The sequence below is a fragment of the Nerophis lumbriciformis genome, linkage group LG20, assembly GCF_033978685.3.
Source record: "Nerophis lumbriciformis linkage group LG20, RoL_Nlum_v2.1, whole genome shotgun sequence".
NCBI classification, from domain to species: domain Eukaryota; kingdom Metazoa; phylum Chordata; class Actinopteri; order Syngnathiformes; family Syngnathidae; genus Nerophis; species Nerophis lumbriciformis.
The window spans coordinates 26,667,933-26,691,115 of record NC_084567.2 but is presented as its reverse complement, the minus strand read 5'-3'; the positions used below and the strand labels follow the sequence as shown (position 1 = coordinate 26,691,115).

The 23,183-nt window shown below is 38.6% G+C and overlaps 1 protein-coding gene across 3 annotated transcripts in view; it reads left to right on the top strand.

Moving 5' to 3' along the window:
• scai (suppressor of cancer cell invasion) overlaps positions 1-17,833 on the top strand; it is an 81,243-nt gene extending 63,410 nt beyond the window's left edge. For 2 of the 3 annotated variants that reach the window (XM_061980718.2, XM_061980717.2), the window contains 2 exons: positions 321-421; positions 7,393-8,386. In XM_061980718.2, the coding sequence (XP_061836702.1) occupies positions 321-421; positions 7,393-7,539 (248 nt within the window). In that variant the 3' untranslated portion in view covers positions 7,540-8,386. Of the gene's footprint in view, positions 1-320; positions 422-7,392; positions 8,387-11,089 lie in introns of those variants that run through there. The other variant, XR_009817439.2, reaches the window with a different exon arrangement.
• The last annotated feature ends 5,350 nt before the right edge of the window (positions 17,834-23,183 follow it).

The following is a 23,183-nucleotide window of genomic DNA, read 5'->3' as shown; positions in this document are numbered from 1 at the left end:
TTATTTTACCATAAGTGGTTTAACAGAACATATCTTTTATATTTCTAAATGTCTATATTTGTCACAGTTGCTAATTCTATTGAATAAAAATTGCTTGTCTGCTCGAGAAAAAAACAATAACAGTCCAAGGGAAGCAACTAACAATTTGCAGTCTTGTGGTTGTTATGATAGCTAACGTTAGTAGGTAAACTTTGCTAAATCGCCTGTCACATTAAATAACTTGTTGCCGGGCCACAATGTATTTTAAAAATTGATTTTCATTAAGTGTCAGAATTATGTAGACTGAGTAACTCAACACCGTTGTTTTGTTGTCTGTACAGATCAAGCCTTTTTGCAGTTCTTTGGCGATGAATTTCTTCGACTGCTGCTGATCCGTTTTGTGTTTTGTTCAGCTACATTGAGACTGCACAAAGTATTTCGGGTAAGTTCGCTACATTATATTACTGGCTGTCACAGCATTGCTGGATATTACTGTCCTAGGTTGAGTTTATAAGGTGTTTTTTTTTAGTCTAATCAAAACTTAACGTTTACATCTTGTTTAAATGAACAGAAACAACGTGAAACAATTGTAATGCTCAAACGGCAAAAGCCTGTGACAAATACTACTTCAATCCACAGTGAAAATGCTCGTAACTCATATGTTAAATTACTTGTAAGATATGGTACTCGTAATTTGAGGTAACACTAGTAGTGTAGCGGTACGTGTATTTGTATTGAACCGTTTCGGTACGGGGGTTTCGGTTTGGTTCGGAGGTGTACCGAACGAGTACACATGCTAGCAGCAACCGGGCTAGGACAACATGTAAAAGCCAGAGCTGGAAGACCCTCCTGCCTCGTTAAGATCTCCCGTTTGGGAACACTTTGGCTGCGTGACACAACAATGGAGGACGGAGGTTTGCCGACATTGTTCAGCAGCTGCTTCTGACAACACGTCAAACATGTGTTGCACCTTTCCTGCTTCCGGCTCCCAGACCGTAGTCGAGGAGCGCAGGGGAGACACTCCTCCAGGGCCGATGTTGCACTTTTTATATGTAGAAGAAAAGTTTTGTAATTTTATTTAATCTGAGCAACAACTTGAGGCAGTTTAATGTTGATTGACGTGGACTCCGACTTAAATAAGTTGAAAAACTTATTGGGGTGTTATCATTTAGTGGTCAATTGTACGGAATATGTACTGTGCTGTGCAATCTACTAATAAAAGACTCAATCAATCAATCAAAAAAAAGCACTTTATATGTTGAAAGGTTTTGTTAAGAAACCATTCTGAGCCTTATCTTATTTAGTTTTTATTTTATATATGTTGACCACATTAACCATGGCAATGGACCCTGTGTGGAAATGTATGTGATGCCATTGTTTACAAATTTGGTAAATAAATAACCAAAAAATGTATATTTTGTAGTTTTCTTACTGTACCGAAAACGAACCGAACCGTGACCTCTAAACCGAGGTACGTACCGAACCGAAATTTTTGTGTACCATTACACCCCTAGGTAACACTGTTCTCCGATTACCATGAATTGATTAACGTGGACCCCGACTTAAACGAGTTGAAAAACTTATTTGGGTGTTACCATTTAGTGGTCAATTGTACGGAATATGTACTTCACTGTGCAATATACTAATACAAGTCTCAATCAATCAATCAAAAACAGTGGTAGGTATGAAAAACAACAACCTTATGACAGATTTATGCATTTAAATGGGAACTGCACTTTTTTTGGAATGTTTCCTATTGTTTACAATCATTATAAGAGACATGACGATGGATGTTATTTTTGTTGCATTCTATATGAAATAAATGCGATCAAAAGTCCGCCTACAATAGAGCCTATGGGAAGCGCTCTATTCCGCCTATAAAGCCCTTTAAAAAATTTAAAAAACTCCTCCATTGAGGTTTTATATACATGCTGTAATGTCACGTAGTAACAGGCACATTTATAATAACATGTCATACTTATGTATTTTGATCATTCAAAGCATACGCGGCGCATCAATTAAAAAAACGCATCACGACGGTTGCTTTTTTTTCTCCATCACTGATTATTATTCACTGCAGACTTTATGAGAGCCAACAAACATAATAAAACATCACCTACTGTACAATATCCACTGTCATTAGGATGCCAACTGATAGGATGTTCATATATTCCCATTTAGATGAAGCATGATCATAATCCTCACAAAGAAACAGGGTAGCGGGGTAAGGGGGGAACAAGCGTCTTTTTGTGTCATTCTTGCCATTTTCGGGTCCTAAATGGCTGTGGACAAGTGTTATCCAGGGAGGCAGTCAGAATCCAGTGGGAAGTGAGGCGCACAGCTCAAATCCAAGGCAAAGAGGGGTTTTCTGAGGGGACAAGGGAAACGACAAGGACAGGTGAGCACAAGGTACACGGAGAGCAAGAACGAAGGAGAGGAGCCAGAGACGCGATAGCTTACTGTGGAACAGAGAACTACGTTCTAGCGCTGGATCTCAGGATGCGCTGGTCTTTATGGTGTCGAGCCTCATTAGATCCAGGTGCGCTGATTGCAGATTTCCCGCAGCCGTCCAGGCGCGTGGCCGCGGCATGAGAGGAACGAGCAGGGGCGTGTCCAGGGGCGTGTCCAGGGGCGTGTCCAGAGGCGCTCCCAGCGGCGCTTGCTGCGTAGGGAATGATGGTATGCACGCGCCGTAACACAAAGTGTACCAACTTGTTGGATTATGTCCTCAGACTTCTTCTGTCCAGGTGATTTATGATCTACTATAAACTTCCAGGGAGCAAGGAAGCGAGGAAGCACCACGGCAGACGATCGTGTCGAGATTGTACACAGGCTCGTGATCACAGCGTTAGCGCTTATAATAACCCATCCATCCATCCATCCATCTTCTTCCGCTTATCCGAGGTCGGGTCGCGGGGGCAGCAGCTTAAACAGGGAAGCCCAGACTTCCCTCTCCCCAGCCACTTCGTCCAGCTCCTCCTGGGGGATCCCGAGGCGTTCCCAGGCCAGCCGGGAGAGATAGTCTTCCCAGCGTGTCCTGGGTCTTCCCCGTGGCCTCCTATCGGTCGGACGTGCCCGAAACACCTTCCTAGGGAGGCGTTCGGGTGGTATCCTGACCAGATGCCCGAACCACCTCATCTGGCTCCTCTCGATGTGGAGGAGCAGCGGCTTTACTTTGAGCTCCCCCCGGATGACAGATCTTCTCACCCTATCTCTAAGGGAGAGCCCCGCCACCCGGCAGAGGAAACTCATTTCGACCGCTTGTACCCGTGATCTTGTCCTTTCGATCATAACCCAAAACTCATGACCATAGGTGAGGATGGGAACGTAGATCGACCGGTAAATCGAGAGCTTTGCCTTCCGGCTCAGCTCCTTCTTCACCACAACGGATCGATACAGCGTCCGCATTACTGAAGACGCCGCACCGATCCGCCTGTCGATCTCACAATCCACTCTTCCCCCACTCGTGAACAAGACTCCGAGGTACTTGAACTCCTCCACTTGGGGCAAGACCTCCTCCCCAACCCGGAGATGGCACTCCACCCTTTTCAGGGAGAGAACCATGGACTCGGACTTGGAGGTGCTGATTCCCATCCCAGTCGCTTCACACTCGGCTGCGAACCGATCCAGTGAGAGCTGAAGATCTTGTCCAGAGTAAGCCATCAGGACCACATCATCTGCAATAGCAGAGACCTAATCCTGCAGCCACCAAACCAGATACCCTCAACGCCCTGACTGCGCCTAGAATTCTGTCCATAAAGGTTATGAACAGAATCGGTGACAAAGGGCAGCCTTGGCGGAGTCCAACCCTCACTGGAAACAGGTCCGACTTACTGCCGGCAATGCAGACCAAGCTCTGACACTGATTATACAGTGTATATAATAACAATATCACAAATACTTGGTTAATGTACATATCACAAAATGTAAATCAAGTATTGTTGGCTCTTTTTGAATGGTTATTTATTGGGTTTTATGGGCGAAATAATGGACCTCCTATTGACTCTGTTGTAAGCAGACTTTTATTTACATTTATTTACAAGTCAGAATGCATTAAAAGAAAATGCACCCATCGTCATGTCTTACATAATGATTGTGAACCATAGGCGAAATTCCCCAAAAATTACAGTTTCCCTTTAAGGTGGATGGTAAGTTGTATTTTTGTGACATCTAGTGGTCATAATAATTTATTACGTTAGACTTATGACACAGTAAGTTGAATGATGAACGTGTTTCCATCCATCCATCCATCCATTTTCTACCGCTTGTCCATTTGTTACTGGATATTTTCTAATGCACTTCTGCCTTGGGAACTTTGTATGTGTAAGTAATATGCAACAACAGTATCACATTTTAATACTTGTTTATATTGACAAATATGCTTTTTTAGATTACAGTATGGTTCAATTAAGGATACTTATTACGAAAATCTAGCTTGTGTGCTATTGTGTGCTTAGCTGTTATGTAGCTGCTAGCTCCTAGTAGCCTATATTCTACCATGTTTACCTTTTAATTTGACTAAAATACAGGAAAAGACCAACCATGTGTGCTTATTGGAGGACATTTTGATGTTAACAGGCAGTTATTAGTTTTGTACAAGTGAACACATTTCAGGACTGCTTCTATCGGAGATTGTAGATGCAAGCTAAAACCATTCTATCCTTTTTTTTTTTGTTTTTTTGTTTTTTGCTGATTATAGACGAATATTTAATATTAATATTGAATATATATATATATATATATATATATATATATATATATATATATATATATATATATATGTATATATATGTATATATATGTGTGTATATGTACAAACCCCGTTTCCATATGAGTTGGGAAATTGTGTTAGATGTAAATATAAATGGAATACAATGATTTGCAAATCTTTTTCAACCCATATTCAGTTGAATATGCTACAAAGACAACATATTTGATGTTCAAACTGATAAACGTTTTTTTTTTGCAAATAATCATTAACTTTAGAATTTGATGCCAGCAACACGTGACAAAGAAGTTGGGAAATGTAGCAATAAATACTGATAAAGTTGAGGAATGCTCATCAAACACTTATTTGGAACATCCCACAGGTGAACAGGCAAATTGGGAACAGGTGGGTGCCATGATTGGGTATAAAAGTAGATTTCATGAAATGCTCAGTCATTCACAAACAAGGAAGGGGCGAGGGTCACCACTTTGTCAACAAATGCGTGAGCAAATTGTTGAAAAGTTTAAGAAAAACCTTTCTCAACCAGATATTGCAAGGAATTTAGGGATTTCACCATCTACGGTCCGTAATATCATCAAAGGGTTCAGAGAATCTGGAGAAATCACTGCACGTAAGCAGCTAAGCCCGTGACCTTCGATCCCTCAGGCTGTACTGCATCAACAAGCGACATCACCACATGGGCTCAGGAACACTTCAGAAACCCACTGTCAGTAACTACAGTTGGTCGCTACATCTGTAAGTGCAAGTCAAAACTCTCCTATGCAAGGCGAAAACCATTTATCAACAACACCCAGAAACGCCGTCGGCTTCGCTGGGCTTGAGCTCATCTAAGATGGACTGATACAAAGTGGAAAAGTGTTCTGTGGTCTGACGAGTCCACATTTCAAATTGTTTTTGGAAACTATGGACGTTGTGTACTCCGGACCAAAGAGGGAAAGAACCATCCGGATTGTTATAGGCTCAAAATTGAAAAGCCAGCATCTGTGATGGTATGGGGGTGTATTAGTGCCCAAGACATGGGTAACTTACACATCTGTGAAGGCGCCATTAATGCTGAAAGGTACATACAGGTTTTGGAGCAACATATGTTGCCATCCAAGCAACGTTACCATGGACGCCCCTGCTTATTTCAGCAAGACAATGCCAAGCCACGTGTTACATCAACGTGGCTTCATAGTAAAAGAGTGCGGGTACTAGACTGGCCTGCCTGTAGTCCAGCCCTGTCTCCCATTGAAAATGTGTGGCGCATTATGAAGCCTAAAATACTAAAACGGAGACCCCCGGACTGTTGAACAACTTAAGCTGTACATCAAGCAAGAATGGGAAAGAATTCCACCTGAGAAGCTTAAAAAATGTGTCTCCTCAGTTCCCAAACGTTTACGGAGTGTTGTTAAAAGAAAAGGTGATGTAACACAGTGGTGAACATGCCCTTTCCCAACTACTTTGGCACGTGTTGAAGCCATGAAATTCTAAGTTAATTATTATTTGCAAAAAAAAAAAAAAGTTTATGAGTTTGAACATCAAATATCTTGTCTTTGTAGTGCATTCAATTGAATATGGGTTGAAAAGTATTTGCAAATCATTGTATTCCGTTTATATTTACATCTAACACAATTTCCCAACTCATATGGTAAACAATCCTTGTTTGTGAATGACTGAGCATTTCATGGAATCTACTTTTATACCCAATCATGGCACCCACCTTTTTACCAATTTGCCTGTTCACCTGTGGGATGTTCCAAATAAGTGTTTGATGAGCATTCCTCAACTTTATCAGTATTTATTGCCACCTTTCCCAACTTCTTTGTCACGTGTTGCTGGCATCAAATTCTAAAGTTAATTTGCAAAAAAAAAAAAAATGTATCAGTTTGAACATCAAATATGTTGTCTTTGTAGCATATTCAATTGAATATGGGGTGGAAATGATTTGCAAATCATTGTATTCCATTTATATTTACATCTAACACAATTTCCCAACTCATATGGAAACGGGGTTTGTACTATGCCAACTTTGCTCTCATAATCCTTACGAAGAAAAGGGTTGGGGAGGGGTATGAGGGGTGGGGACCAAGCGTCTTTTCTTGTCGTCATTGCCAGTTTCAGGTCATAAATGGCTGTCAAAGTGTACCAACTTGTCGGAATACCTACTCAGACGTCTTCTGTCCAGGTGAGATGCCTGATTTATGGACTACAATAGATTCTCGGGAGCAAAGAAGCGAGAAAGCAGCAGACCACTCGATGATGTAAACAAAGGCACATATGGAAATTATCACGGCGCTGCTATAAATAGTTCGTCTGAAGTAGCGCTTATAATAATATCCCTAATACTTGATTAATATTCAAATCACAAAATGTAAATGGAGTAATATTGACGGTTTTTGAATGGTTGTTTATTGGATTTTTGGGCGAAATACAGGAGCTTCCATTGGCTCCATTGTAAGCAGACTTTTATTTACAAGTTAAAATGCATTAAAAAAATGTTTTAAATCCATCTGTCGTCATGTCTTTCATAATGATTTTGAACGAGAGGCAAAGTTCCTAATGAAGTGCAGTTCCCCTTTAAGGTGTGTCCAATGTGCATTGCTATTAATACTTGTCCTCCTGGGGGCTGTACCATGCTAAATGTGTCATGCTGGAGTTGCTGACTAAAATACTAATTATACCAATGCTTTCTGTATTTGCAGGATTCTCAGAGCTTCCCTGAGTCTTACCCCGAGCTCCCGAAACAGGACACAGTGGAGAGCAGTGTTCTTCAGAAGCATATTTTGAAGATGGCAGCCATACTGGATGTACAGAACCTCTTTTGGGATCATTCAGTGGAAGCCTACTAAAGTCTTTACCCAGGACCAAAAAAAAGAAACAAATCTTCACACATACTCAGATGCCGCAGCCTTTTGTAGCATTTTATTTGTTTATTTATAGGCTGACAAGTAAGTAATACTTGTCATGTTTTTTTGCCATATTTCCTCCCAAAAGTAATGAAGGCACATGACCAGTTCAACCAAAACTGGTCAACATTACTTATAAACTATTCCAGAGTTAATGTTGAATTACTTATATGACTTCATTGCATGTTTTTTTCAGAAAAGCATCCTTAGCATAACTGCCTACTTTTTACTAGATAAGTAGTTTTTGTGTTTTGTTTAAGCTTAAAAAAGTATTGTATATGGTCAAAATTGCACAAATAATGCATATATAAAATACTCTCACCATGCCCTTGATGACCAATTATTAAAGGAGCCATATGTAGTAATGTGGCAGTGCAATCACTGTCAAAATTCTGTAGTCCCTTCCCACTCTCCATGACTGAGGTTGCCAGATACGAATCCGAATCCTACTTCAAGGAACTTCAAATGGCAATCGACGAGTCCTACGCTGTAGGTTTCTCTTGTTTATGCTTCTTGCAAGATGGTTTACTACGTAATTATGCCACATTTTACTGATGTCGATTAGCCAAATGTATTTGCAAAGTTACGCAGCAATATTTTAGTCGGGAGTCGGGACAGATAGTTGGTATTATCCTGCTAAAGTGCAGGGGTCGGCAACCCGCGGCTCCGGAGCCGCATGCGGCTCTTTGATCACTCTGATGCGGCTCAGCTGCATACTTGCCTACACCCCCGATTTTCCCGGGAGACTTCCGGATTTCAGTTCCTCTCGCAGAAAACTCCCGGGATTAATATTCTCAGATTTTCGCCCTTTTAATAATGATAATGGGTTGTACTTGTATAGCGCTTTTCTACCTTCAAGGTACTCAAAGCGCTTTGACACTACTTCCACGTTTACCCATTCACACACTGATGGAGGGAGCTGCCATGCAAGGCGCTAACCAGCACCCATCAGGAGCAATCAGTATAAATAACATGCCAGCCCAGCCTCTTGTTATATACATCTTCTGTTTGCACAGTAAGTGACAGCAAGGCATATTTGGTCAACAGCCACACAGGTTACACTGACGGTGGCCATATAAAACAACTTTAACACTCTTACTAATAATGCGCCACACTTTGAACCAAAACCAAACAAGAATGACAAACACATTTCGGGAGAACATCTGCACCTTAACACAACAGAACAAATACCCAGAATCCCATGCAGCTCTGACTCTTCCGGGCTACATTATACACCCCTGCTACCACCAAACCCCGCCTCCACCCCAACCCTGCTCCCTCACACATCACCCCCCCGCACCCCTCTGTGCGTCGGTTGAGGTGGGCGGGGTTTGGTAGCGGGGGTGTATAATGTAGCCCAGAAGAGTAAGGGCTGCATGGGATTCTGGGTATTTGTTGTGTTGTGTTACGGTGCAGATGTTCTCCCAAAATGTGTTTGTGATTCTTGTTTGGTGTGGGTTCACAGTGTGGCGCATTATTAGTAAGAGTGTTTAAGTTTTTTATACCGCCACCGTCAGTGTATAACCTGTGTGGTTGTTGACCAAGTATGGGTTGCTGTCACTTACGTGAGCAAGCAGAAGCCCCATACAATGTGTGGCTGGGCCGGCACGCTGGTTGTAGTGGGCGCTAAATGCTGTACCATCACGGCACGTTCAAGAGAACAGTTGCCTTGAAATTTGTAGTCTGCCAGAAAAATCGGGTGGATTGACAATTATGACACTGTCAAGCGCCGTTCATATAAAAACCGTGGGTCGCACTAACATTACATTTTCATATTAAGGTGTGGGCCGCGTGTCTGAGACCCTTGGTTTATACATAGCTCAAAGCAAAAAAAAACAACTTTGTATGCAGTGTTATTTCATTTTAAATTTCAAAAGATTTTTGTGGCTCACATTGTTTTCTTTAATTTGTGAAACTGGTCAAAATGGCTCTTTGACTGGTAAAGGTTGCCGACCCCTGGTCTAGTTTGACCGCACGGACCACCATCGAAATATATTATGTATAATAATATACAATATATTATATATCGCATAGGCCTACTTTGACGGCAAGTCAAGGCCAACAGTAAAATTACCGCCGCATTTCGTTCAGCATAACTCCATGTTGCAGCCAACCTGACGCACTGCATTCTCTTCCATGTACGCACATCACCATCTTTCAGTGCAGAGTGCGATTCTATGAGCCAACCCACGTTACGCAAAAACCATGTTAGGCATAAACCATATAGCCTACTACCTTGTCAATACACAAAGTAGAAAATCATTACATGTAATGCATTATATTGTGCCAAGCAAATACCACCCCATATGTGCCTGATGCACATACAGTACCAGAAACAGCAATTAGCCGTGCTAATGTTGGAACCCATTTCCTCAGCGTATCAGAATATCGAGAACGAGGATAGGCACGGACACTACCCATATGCACATAGGTTCTATTTGTCGAAAATATATTTAGCCCTGTCAGTTGGATGCCACATCGACATACAGGCTAACGGGCATATATTTCCCCCGTTAGCCTATATGTCGATGTGTCATTGACACAGCATGCTAAGCATTACACTAGGAGCTGAGCACCATCACACTAAGCATTCTGCACAAACATACTAGCTTTGTTAGACAAGATCATAGACTGTATTGGACAATATAGTTTACATATGAAATGTCCATTTCCATTTATTACAAGTAATAAGAAAACGTAAATGCCTTACTTACCTATCAAGGAGGAAATTAGCAAGTTTGGCATCAGATGAAAAAATCTTCTCCGCCTTCAATCGTCTCCATCTTTCAAATGCATCCGCGATAGAAATCCTTGTTTTGTTCCTGGCTTTGTCATGAATAAGTTGAGAATCGTAACGACGCCTTTTAGATTTATTAAGTTCTGACATGTTTAGTAACTTTACCAGTGGCAGTAGCTTGAAGAAGAGGGCGGTGCGTAACTGGCAACCTGGATGTGACACACTCACGGACTTTCTAATTGGTCAAACGGTGGAGGGCGGGGCATCGAAATGAAAACAATAAGATTTCGGGGCTGTAAATATATTTTTGAAATGAGCATATCCCGGCTGAACTACTGTTATCAGTTATAGAGGTATTCGAAAAGAACATGATTTATTAATGCCTTTTGACATATCAGGGCCATTTAATGATGACTTGACATGAAATTTCTGCATATGGCCCCTTTAACTAGAACTCATAAATGTCAATCAAAATTAAAAAAAGGAAAGTATCTGAGTTCTGGCGGATTTGGATATTAATACAAATATTGCATTAACACTTAAATTGGTCAAAATGCACTAAAATATGGCAACTGGTTAGAATATAGAGTAGTTAATCGATGTAGATTATAACATATTTTAAATGTTTATACTATTTATTACTGTGTACACGATGTATATAAATGTCTATCTGATGTGATCGTTAGAAATAGGCTCCTATTTTTAAGTGATGTTGCATTTCCACTTCAACTTTGTATCACTTTTTTTTGTTTTCAGAAATATCCTCCTTGCCAACAATCGGTCATCTGCTTTGGGAGGCGGATCTGAAATCTTTGTATTTGTATGTATAATGTATTGGATAATGTCGATGATATTTTTCTACCACGTGCAAACTAATGTATTGACTTGAATATAAGATAACCCTTTCCTTTACAAGACCTGGAAAAATAATTTGTTTTAGTGCTGTCGAATAGTAATGTAAAAAAAAAAAATTGGCTTAATTACCCCACGACCCTGAGAGGGACAAGCGGTAGAAAATGCACTACACTATTTAATTGTGATTATTCACAATTAATTACAGTTAATAATTTATTTTATTTGTACTTATATATTATTTTGACACAAATGTAGTTTGTCAAAAATGTCATACAGGAACATTTAAAGATACATTGCGTGATTATTCTGCATTTACACATAAATGCGATCATATTTTGTGATTAATCGCAAACTTTGACAGTCCTGCTTTATATTAAAGTCGTGATTAAAATCGTTCCGTTAAAACCATTTATCATATTTTATGAATCACATTGCTTCGCTGCTCAACAGTTACTGTTTCATTGATCAACGTTATCGAAAAAAAATGCCGTCAAAACTCCTACACGCCAAGGATGCGTTAACGCTTGTTTTGATTGATTGATTGATTGAGACTTTTATTAGTAGATTGCACAGTACAGTACATATTCCGTACAATTGACCACTAAATGGTAACACCCGAATAAGTTTTTCAACTTGTTTAAGTCGGGGTCCACGTTAATCAATTCATTGTCATGTTTGGTTCGGTTATGATTAACTCTAGTGTGCATTCTGGTGCCAGTCTTGTCAAGTTTGAACACAATCTAACTAAACCGTGATGCGCACCAAACAAACTTGCCAGCAAAATAAAACATGCAGAAATTAGGGATGGGTACTTTTCACGTTTGAACCGATACGGTTCTAATTCCCGGGACCTGGGAAATTAGTACTGGTGCAAATTTTCGGTATTTTTGTGTTAAAAATAAGTGTTTTTGGTAACACTTTAGTATGGGGAACATATTCACCATTAATTAGTTGCTTATTAAAGTAACAAAGACTTAATTCAGAGTTATTTGAACACTAGTGGTTAGGGTTAGGGCTACTAATAAGCGGTTAGGGTTACCGGTAGTTACCTCTTAGTTAATGGCTTACTGGTTGGATAATAAGGCCATGCAGAATAAGGCATTAATAAGTACTTACTAATGACTAATTAAGAGCCAATTTGGAACTAATTTGCATGTTAATAAGCAGCTAATTAATGGTAAATATGTGTTCCCCATACTAAAGTGTTACCGTGTTTTTTAATTTAAGAATTGGCTGTTAATGATAACTGTGCTGTCCAGTTGTTAGATCTTGTTTTCTTGGATAAGTCTCATTTGCAAGTAACTATGTTGTAGACTTTGCATGCAGTTACAATTCCAAGATGTTAGATGGCAGTAGTGTATCGGTTAGTTAGGATATAGTCTTTACCATTAAGTGTCTATGAATGTTCTCATTCATCCAGGTCATTGTCATCTCAGGGCATTCAATCGATCAGAACTGGACTGTTTGGTTTGTCTTAGAAATTCATCAGTTCATGCTCAATTGGTCAGATCGAGTCTAGCGGCTGGTGCCAGAAATGTGCCAGTTTTTTCTTTTGTTGAGTCCTACAAAGTGTTTATACCATAAGTATTGTACTTATTCCACACCAACTGTTTGATCGTAACATGCATCTTAGTTGAAGTTTTGATCATCAAATTAGCAGGTGTTGAAATCACCATGTACAATTGCTAATGCTAATCAGTAGCATGTCGTATAGCATTTTCAATGTTAATTAGCATTGAACTAGCACATTTTCAAAAGTCAGTTCAGTTTCAGTTTATTTCGAACATGCGTACGATAACAATGTAATGCATCACATATTTCCAGTTGTTTCATTACGGCACGTCCGAAAAGGAGTAGGAAGAAGCAGAGTTTATTTAATCCTACCCCTTTTCATACCATAGCAATTGTATCCCATTTCCTTGTTCTCTGTAACAGAACAGTGAATAAATAAATAATATACCATTGTAAGTAAACAAATATTAAATACATAAATAATGTTTATCTCAATAAAAGTTGTAGTTTGAACAGTCTCTTAAACTGAATCATATTAGTGCTATGTTTGATTTCTTTGCTTAATCCATTCCATAGTTTAATTCCACATAAGGATATGCTAAAGGTTTTTAGTGTTGTACGTGCATACGAATGTTTTAAATTAGATTTTCCTCTAAGGTTATATTTCTCCTCTTTTGTTAAGAAAAGTTGTTGTACATTCTTGGGTAGCAGGTTATAGTTTGCTGTGTACATAATTTTAGCTATGTCATGTCTTACTTTTGAGTGCTTTTTAGCAGGCAACATTACCTAGAGTTTGTCAGCTCATGTTGCTTATTTCCCCGCCAAAACGCTTGAGTCTGCAAGCGGACGTGACGTTATGTGCAACAAATATGAATTTGTTTGATTTGATGTCAATCGATGCCAGGTAGTACCGATGGAATAGAGTCAGTACCTATAAAGTACCCAATTCAGTACCCATCCCTAGTAGATATCAGCATTGCCTGTACAGCTGCTGATAGATAACAGTCTTGTAAGAATTGAGTGCTGCTCTGTCTCGTCTTTTAACATCAAAGTCTCACAATGCACAGATGTTATTTTTGAGGCATTAGTTGTAGATGTAGTTTATCAACAAGTTGTTTTGTCAAAAGTTGGTCAACTTGATTGTCACTGTGAAGATAGCGCCAAGATTAGCTGCCGTGTTGTCGTTCACATTGTCCACCCTTAACCCGAATATGGAAGGCCGATTGGGGAATATCTTCATCGATCGCCACAATGTAATAATGTCAAATAAGACAAATACAGCACTGCAATACATGTGAGACTTAATTTACACTTACTTTAGACCAGGGGTCGACAACCCAAAATGTTGAAAGAGCCATATTGGACCAAAAATACAAAAGAAAAATCTGTCTGGAGCCACAAAAAAATGTAAAGCCTTATATAAGTGTTATAATGAAGGCAACACATGATGTTAGTGTCTATATTAGCTATATTAGCCTACTATCAAAATGACTATGTGTCGCAGGCTGACGCAAATCTTCGTTGACAGATATGTTGAAATGTAATATTTATACTACACATTTTTACAACATTGGAAAACATTACTAAAACGTAGGCTTTTCAGAGGGTGTGATACCTCCTGGAAATGACTGGCTTAGAATGGCCAAAGGTAAAGATGTGTGTGTCCAAGTTGAAGGAAACGGAAACCACAAATAAAATGACCTCAAATATACCTAAAATACGAGGAACAATGATGTATTATATACATACAGCTAGCATCGATTAGCTTGCAGTCATGCAGTGACTAAATATGCCTGATTAGCACTCCACACAAGTCAATAACATCAACAAAGCTCACCTTTGTGGATTCACACACAACATAAAATGTTTGATGGACAAATAGAGACAAAGGAGGAGTGGCATAAAACACGTCTTTTTGTGGCAGCATCAAGGAAAGTTGTACATGTTAACAAACTACGGTGTGTTCAAGGACTTCCGAAATTAGGACAAAACGGCACGGGACAAATAAGTGAAGCATGTTTAATGTAAACAGTGGGATTTCTAACTATTAGGAAGGTTTGTGTCATTTTTGTCCTCCTACAGAAACCATATTAAAACCAAACTTTTTTTTTTCTTCCATTTTCGTACATTTTTGAAAAAGCTCCAGGGAGCCACCAGGGCGGCGCTAAAGAGACGCTTGTGGCTCGAGAGCCGCGCGTTGCCGACCCACGCTTTAAACCAACAATATGACTTAAAAACAATAATCATAAATAAAACCGCGATATTTGAAGCATGATGTGGCGAATATATATACAACTACACGAACAATATAAGATGACCTCTCTTTTTCCAGATTTTCTATGTAAAAAAAAATATGCTTACATTCTTGTCTTATATTCAGGTCAATATCGTAATACAGTTTAATTTTCATGTTTACATTTGTTTTGCCCAACCTATCCTTAACTCAAAGAAGAATACGATACATTTAAATGAGTCGCCCCCATCTGAGGCTCTGTGAAAAACTTCCTAACAGCTTCAAATCCAAGTTTTTTTTTGTTTGTTTTTTTTTTTGGAAGAAAAACCTTTTGGGCAGGTCCCTCCAAGAGTAGTAATATGCTCAGTAAGCGCCTTTTTTCTTCTTCTCCACAATATATGTTCTGTGATTCTGAGATCACCGCAGTTGCAATTTGAGGAATCGAAGCACAATGAAAATGAAACAAGTGTGTAAAGTTTAAGAACAACACTTTTTTTGTACGTTTAGAACATGTGAATATATATGTTGTGTTTTGTGCTGTTAATACCATGAGCATGAACATTTGACTTATTGTGTAAGAAAAGATTCTAGATTGAACCAATTGTGGTCAAAGGAATGATGTTTTTTACGGCACCGCCTAGTTCCATTTGTGTAGTGTTGTATTGTTGCAAAATTTTGTGTAGTCAAAATATACAGTAGAAGGGGGATTCATACGGCACCATCATCAGGGGTTTACCTGACACATGAAACGTGACGATTTTGGGGGGGAGTGCACTATCCACTTTAGCGACCAGATGGCAGTAGAGTGGTAAATATCTTATCATGTGTTGTTGTGGCAATGCCAACTTTGACCACAGCGTCAGTTGCTATGCAGAGTGGCGCTTTTCATTAGTTTCCGCACACCGCATGGCAAAATGTTCAACCAGGAATGGGGCTCTATGAATCCCTTCCCTACTTCAAACAATTAAGTGAATGGCGAGCTCCCAGAAGCCCTTGCATCAAATGCTCGTATCCATGTGCTCTTTTTATGTCCATTGCAAAAAATAGTTTTTTGTTAAAAAAAAAAGAAAAAAGGTGGGAATAATTTCAGTTAACATATTTTTAAGCTAAAAAAAAAATGTTGGGGGGAGTGTTAACTTCTATGAAAGAACTATTTATGTTGCAGTAAAAGTGGAAAATATGTTAGATTTTGTGGGATTAGCCACATGAAAGCAAACGTACATATCAACACACGCACAGACGTGCATATTGGGCCAACATGTTTGTTTATGCCAGGGGTCTTCAGTATTTTCCAGGCTAGGGACCCTCAAGCTAAAAGAGAGCAGGAACCTCCTACTTTTATACACTGTAAAAAATGTAAGTTTACATAACCTGGGAGAATTTATGATTTCTTGGCCATTCTTCAGAGAATATGAATGATAACACAAAAAGTGGCCAAAAAGTTCAATGTTGGTCTCATCACTCCAAATTACTTTGTTCCAGAAGTTTTGAGGCTTGTCTCTGTGCTTTTTGGCGTAATGTAAGCGGGATACTTTGGGACATTCGCGCAGAAATGGCTTTCTTTTGACGACTCGACCATGCAGCCCATTTTTCTTCAAGTGCCTCCTTTTTGTGCATCTTGAAACAGCCACACCACAATTTTCAGAGAGTCCTGTATTTCAGCTGAAGTTATTTGTGGATTTTTATTTGCATCTAGAACAATTTTCCTGGCAAATCTTTGCTGGTCTACCTGAATCCCTCATTTTCCACTTCTTAATCAGCGTTTGAACACTGCTGATTGGCATTCTCAATTCCTTGGATATCTTTTTATACCCCTTTCCTGTTTTATGCAGTCCAATTACCTTTTCTCGCAGACCCTTTGACAATTCTTTTGCCTTCTCCATGACTCAGAATCCAGAAACATCTGTGCAGCACTGGATGAAAGATGCAATGGTCTGTCAGAAACTCACTGACCTTTTATACACACACATTAATTACAAACAAACGTGTCACAGGTGATGATTGGAACCTTGATTAGCCATTCAAACCTGTTTGTGTCATCTTTTGTGCATGTTATCAGATCAAAGTCACTGGGATATGTAAACTTTTGATCAGGGTCATTTGGGTACTTTATTTTGTCATTTTGATTTAAAAAGAATAAACACAGTTGTTTGCCAATAAATAGCTTCACACAACCATTAAGCATGAGTGGAAGAAAGGTTTTTGCCTTATTCATATTCTCTGAAGAATGGCCAAGAAATCATAAATTCTCCCAGTCTATGAGCACGACTGTAAATCAAACTGGTCCTAAAGGTAAATTGTGCAATACTAAAAAAACTCAAATAATACAGCTAATCCCTAGCTGGCAACTAGCGTGCTAATCGCTGCTATTCGCTACTTGGCAACTAGCACATTAATTGTTAGCTAGTAGCTACTGTAGCTGGCAACAAGAGCGCTAATCGCTAGCGATTTTAAATGCTAACGTGAATACGATGGAAATGATTCATGCACGTTACATTGAGTCGGGTGGCCATGCCACTTGCCTGTTCTAAACCGCACCACAATGTGTTGCACACATGTTAATGTTTAAAGACATTTCAATCTGTGGGAAAATTGCAAGGAGGAATTTTAAAAAATATGCATTTAAAAAAATGTCATGACTCACCTGTTGAAGACCTCGGGTCTATCCTGTTTTACCCTGTTTCCTGGTCCCTTGGCCCTGTGGCCATGTTTTGTCTGTTTCACAGCAGGTGGTCTGTAAGTGTGATTCATGTATTATGATGTGCACTCTGAAGATTTAAGTTCAAGTAATGCAGAGATGTTAATGTTTATAAGTAGCATGTTTGTTGAGAGTATTAAGTGCCAAAGACTGACTTTGTTTCTGTGTTGCCAAAAGGAAGACAATAAAATGTAAAAGGAAATTTTCCTCTTTTGTGGCACCAACTCCTCCTAATTATTAGCCTGATCATACAAAACCCAAAACCAGTGAAGTTGGCACGTTGTGTGAATCGTAAATAAAAACAGAATACAATGATTTGCAAATCCTTTTCAACTTATATTCAATTGAATAGACTGCAAAGACGACATATTTAATGTTCGAACTGAGAAACTTAATATTTTTTTGCAAATAATCAGCAACACATAGCAAAACAAGTTGGCACAGGGGCATTTTTACCACTGTGTTACATGGCCTTTCCTTTTAACAACACTTAGTAAACGTTTGGGAAGTGAGGAGAATGTGGCTTGGCATTGTCTTGCTGAAATAAGCAGGGGTGTCCATGAAAAAGATGTTGCTTGGATGGCAACATATGTTGCTCCAAAACCTGTATGTACCTTTCAGCATTAATGGTGCCTTCACAGATGTGTAAGTTACCCATGCCTTGGGCATTAATACACCCCCATGGTTATTTTCCCCTTCGTTCCAGAGGACACGACGTCCACAGTTTCCAAAAACAATTTGAAATGTGGACTCGTCAGACCACAGAACACTTTTCCAATTTGTATCAGTCCATCTTAGATGAGCTCGGGCTCAGCAAAGCCGGCAGCGTTTCTGGGTGTTGTTGATAAATGGTTTTCGCTTTACATAATAGAGTTTTAACTTGCACTTACAGATGTAGCGACGAACTGCGGTTACTGACATTGGTTTTCTGAAGTGTTCCTGAGCCCATGTGGTGATATCCTTTACACACTGATGTTGGTTTTTGATGCAGTACCGCCTGAGTGATCGAAGGTCCGTAATATTATCGCTTTTGTGCAGTGATTTCTCCAGATTCTCTGAACCTTTTGATGATATTACGGAGCGTAGATGGTGAAATCCCTAAATTCCTTGCAATAGCTCGCTGAGAAATGTTGTTCTTAAACTGTTGGACAATTTGCATTTGGTCACAAAGTGGTGACCCTCGCCCCATCCTTGTTTTTGAATGACTGAGCATTTCATGGAAGCTGCTTTTATACCCAATCATGGCACCCACCTGTTCCCAATAGCCTGTTCACCTGTGGGATGTTCCAAATAAGTGTTTGATGAGCATTCCTCAACTTTCTCAGTCTTTTTTGCCACTTGTGCCAGCTTTTTTGGAACATGTTGCAGGCATCAAATTCCAAATGAACTAATATTTGCAAAAAATATCAAAGTTTTCCAGTACGAACGTTAAGTATCTTGTCTTTGCAGTCTATTCAATTGAATATAGGTTGAAAAGGATTTGCAAATCATTGTATTCTGTTTTTATTTACAATTTACACAACGTGCCAACTTCACTGGTTTTGGGTTTTGTAGATGATATTAACAATGATTTTTGTATCATAATTTGAAAATCTTTACAAATAGTAGTAGGCGGGACGTTAAAAGGAAAAGAAAAGTGAAACCTTAATGACAGTGAGGACCCACAGAAACTCGTGTTTTATGTCATACAGTGCTGCTTCTACTTATCCAATTTATTTTTATGAATGTTATACGCATTTTTTTTTTTTTTTTTTTTTTTTAAATACTCCACACACGCTAAGTTTTCACACCAGGAATGTTCGATCAAGGTTTTATTCCGAAATCAATCATCTGTGAGTAAAATTGACCGATATCGACAGGATAGAAGCAGATTTTAGACTTAGACCAACTTTATTGATCCACAAGGGAAATTGTTTCACACAGTAGCTCAGTTACAAAGGATGGAAAGGATAATGCACAAAGAGGGCAAAAACAAAAGGTATAAAGTAGACTAAAAATATACCATAATAGCAATATAAAATATAACATATGTAATATTTACATATATTATATTTTTGTTTTTATTTTATTCATCCTACAATGAGGAAATTATGTGGTTGCAGTGCAAATTCAAAACGTCCACACAAAAAATTAAATGAAACCAAGAAGGAAACCTCAAAGGACATAAAAGTCATTAAAAGAGCTGCTGCAACCAGCTGACACTTCAGAGGTGTCATTTCTACATACAGCTACAACATGTCAAATACAACAAAACATTTGAAATGAATAAATACAAAACTCAAAACCAGTGAAGTTGGCACGTTGTGTAAATCGTAAATACAAACAGAATACAATGATTTGCTAATCCTTTTCAACTTATATTCAATTGAATAGACTGCAAAGACAATATATTTAATGTTTGAACTGGAAAACTTTATTTTTTGCAAATATTAGCTCATTTGGAATTTGAGGCCTGCAACATGTTTCAAAAAAGCTGGCACAAATGGCAAAAAAGACTGAGAAAGTTGAGGAATGCTCATCAAACACTTATTTGGAACATCCCACTGGTGAACAGGCTTATTGGGAACAGGTGGGTGCCATGATTGGGTATAAAAGCAGCTTCCATGAAATGCTCAGTCATTCACAAACAAGGATGGGGCGAGGGTCACCACTTTGTCAACAAATGCGTGAGCAAATTGTCCAACAGTTTAAAAACAACATTTCTCAGCGAACTATTGCAAGGAATTTAGGGATTTCACCATCTACACATCTACACAATTACCTGGAGGCAGTCACCACAGCTCACATGCTGAAAAAAAAAAGTCACAATTTCTCTGTAATTGTTGGTCCAAAGCCAATGAGGATGGAAAAATAATTTTTGTTCACATTTATTGCGCGGAGTGCATCATATACGGCCGCAAAATTATATATTAACAAAATAAAAGCATGTTATATTGTAAGTTCATAGCTGGAGTATGTTTAAATCTACATTTCAACATATTATTATGGTTTATTTTGTGAGGAAAACTATTGTCAAAATGACCGCTTTGCTTGCGTGTGATTTTTTTTTGGTCAAGGGTTGGGGAAGGAGCTTCAAATAAAACTAGATGAGGCAATTCCTGAAGGATTTGCGTATGAATGCTCCAATGCTGAAGTTGAACTGAAATGCTGACAGAATGTAGTATGAATGTAAGAATAGTTTGAATGTTGAAGTCTTTGAATTTCCAGGAAAACCGGAATTTGGTTTGGAACTTGGGAAAGTGTTAGTTTGAATGTCCAGAATAAGAGGAATGTGTTGATGTTGGAATGGTTTGAATAGGTTGAAAAATGTGGGAATTGTCCAACTTGGAAAAAATGTCCCATTTATTCCAATGGGAACTTCCTGGAAATTTTGGGAAAAGCGGGATTTTTTTGGTAAAAGATTAGGAGCATGAATGTTGTAATTGAGCAGAATTGGTTGGTGTTACAATTGTTTAAATCGTGCAAGAAATGTTGAAGTAGTAAATGGTATTAGTGAATTTCGGGAATATCTGGAATAAAAAAAACTTGAATGGTCTGAAGGAGTTGAAATGGTTGGTGTTGGAATTATTCAAATCGGTCGAGAAATGTTGAAGTAGTAACCTGTTGAATTGAGACATGGTATTACGGAATTCCTGGAATTTCAGGAAAACCGTGAAATTTTCCAGTTCGAAAACAACTTAATTTTTTGTTCTGGTTAAGAAGAAGGTTTTGATGGTAGAATGGTTGAAATGCGTTGAAAAATGTGGAAGGAGTAGTCGCCAGAAAAAAAGGTGGAAAAGGGGCCTTGGAAAACCAATAATTCTGGAAAATCCTGGAATTTCTTTGAACGTGGAAAAATAGTAGTTTAAATTTCCAGGATGGTGGAATGTGTTAAAGGTGGAATGGTTTGAATAGGTTGAAAAATGTGGGAATTGTGTAACTTGGAAAAATGTCCCATTTATTTCCATGGGAACTTCCTGGAAATTTTGGGAAAAGCGGGATTTTTTTGGTAAAAGATTAGGAGCATGAATGTTGTAAATGAGCAGAATTGGTTAGTGTTAGAATTGTTTAAATCGGTCAAGAAATGTTGAAGTAGGTATAAGTAAATTTCGGGAAAATCTGGAATTAAAAAAAAAAAGGTAAAAAAAACCCAAACTTGAATGGTCTGAAGGAGTTGAAATGGTTGGTGTTGGAATTTTTCAAATCGGTCGAGAAATGTTGAAGTAGTAACCTGTTGAATTGAGACATGGTATTACGGAATTCCTGGAATTTCAGGAAAACCGTGAAATTTTCCAGTTCAAAAACAACTTGATTTTTTGTTCTGATTAAGAGGAAGGTTTTGATGGTAGAACGGTTGAAATGCGTTGAAAAATGTGGAAGGAGTAGTCGCCAGAAAAAAAGGTGGAAAAGGGGCCTTGGAAAACCAATAATTCTGGAAAATCCTGGAATTTCTTTGAACGTGGAAAAATAGTAGTTTAAATTTCCAGGATGGTGGAATGTGTTAAAGGTGGAATGGTTTGAATAGGTTGAAAAATGTGGGAATTGTGTAACTTGGAAAAATGTCCCATTTATTTCCATGGGAACTTCCTGGAAATTTTGGGAAAAGCGGGATTTTTTTGGTAAAAGATTAGGAGCATGAATGTTGTAAATGAGCAGAATTGGTTAGTGTTAGAATTGTTTAAATCGGTCAAGAAATGTTGAAGTAGGTATAAGTAAATTTCGGGAAAATCTGGAATTAAAAAAAAAAAGGTAAAAAAACCCCAAACTTGAATGGTCTGAAGGAGTTGAAATGGTTGGTGTTGGAATTTTTCAAATCGGTCGAGAAATGTTGAAGTAGTAACCTGTTGAATTGAGACATGGTATTACGGAATTCCTGGAATTTCAGGAAAACCGTGAAATTTTCCAGTTCAAAAACAACTTGATTTTTTGTTCTGATTAAGAGGAAGGTTTTGATGGTAGAACGGTTGAAATGCGTTGAAAAATGTGGAAGGAGTAGTCGCCAGAAAAAAAGGTGGAAAAGGGGCCTTGGAAAACCAATAATTCTGGAAAATCCTGGAATTTCTTTGAACGTGGAAAAATAGTAGTTTAAATTTCCAGGATGGTGGAATGTGTTAAAGGTGGAATGGTTTGAATAGGTTGAAAAATGTGGGAATTGTGTAACTTGGAAAAATGTCCCATTTATTTCCATGGGAACTTCCTGGAAATTTTGGGAAAAGCGGGATTTTTTTGGTAAAAGATTAGGAGCATGAATGTTGTAAATGAGCAGAATTGGTTAGTGTTAGAATTGTTTAAATCGGTCAAGAAATGTTGAAGTAGGTATAAGTAAATTTCGGGAAAATCTGGAATTAAAAAAAAAAAGGTAAAAAAACCCCAAACTTGAATGGTCTGAAGGAGTTGAAATGGTTGGTGTTGGAATTTTTCAAATCGGTCGAGAAATGTTGAAGTAGTAACCTGTTGAATTGAGACATGGTATTACGGAATTCCTGGAATTTCAGGAAAACCGTGAAATTTTCCAGTTCAAAAACAACTTGATTTTTTGTTCTGATTAAGAGGAAGGTTTTGATGGTAGAACG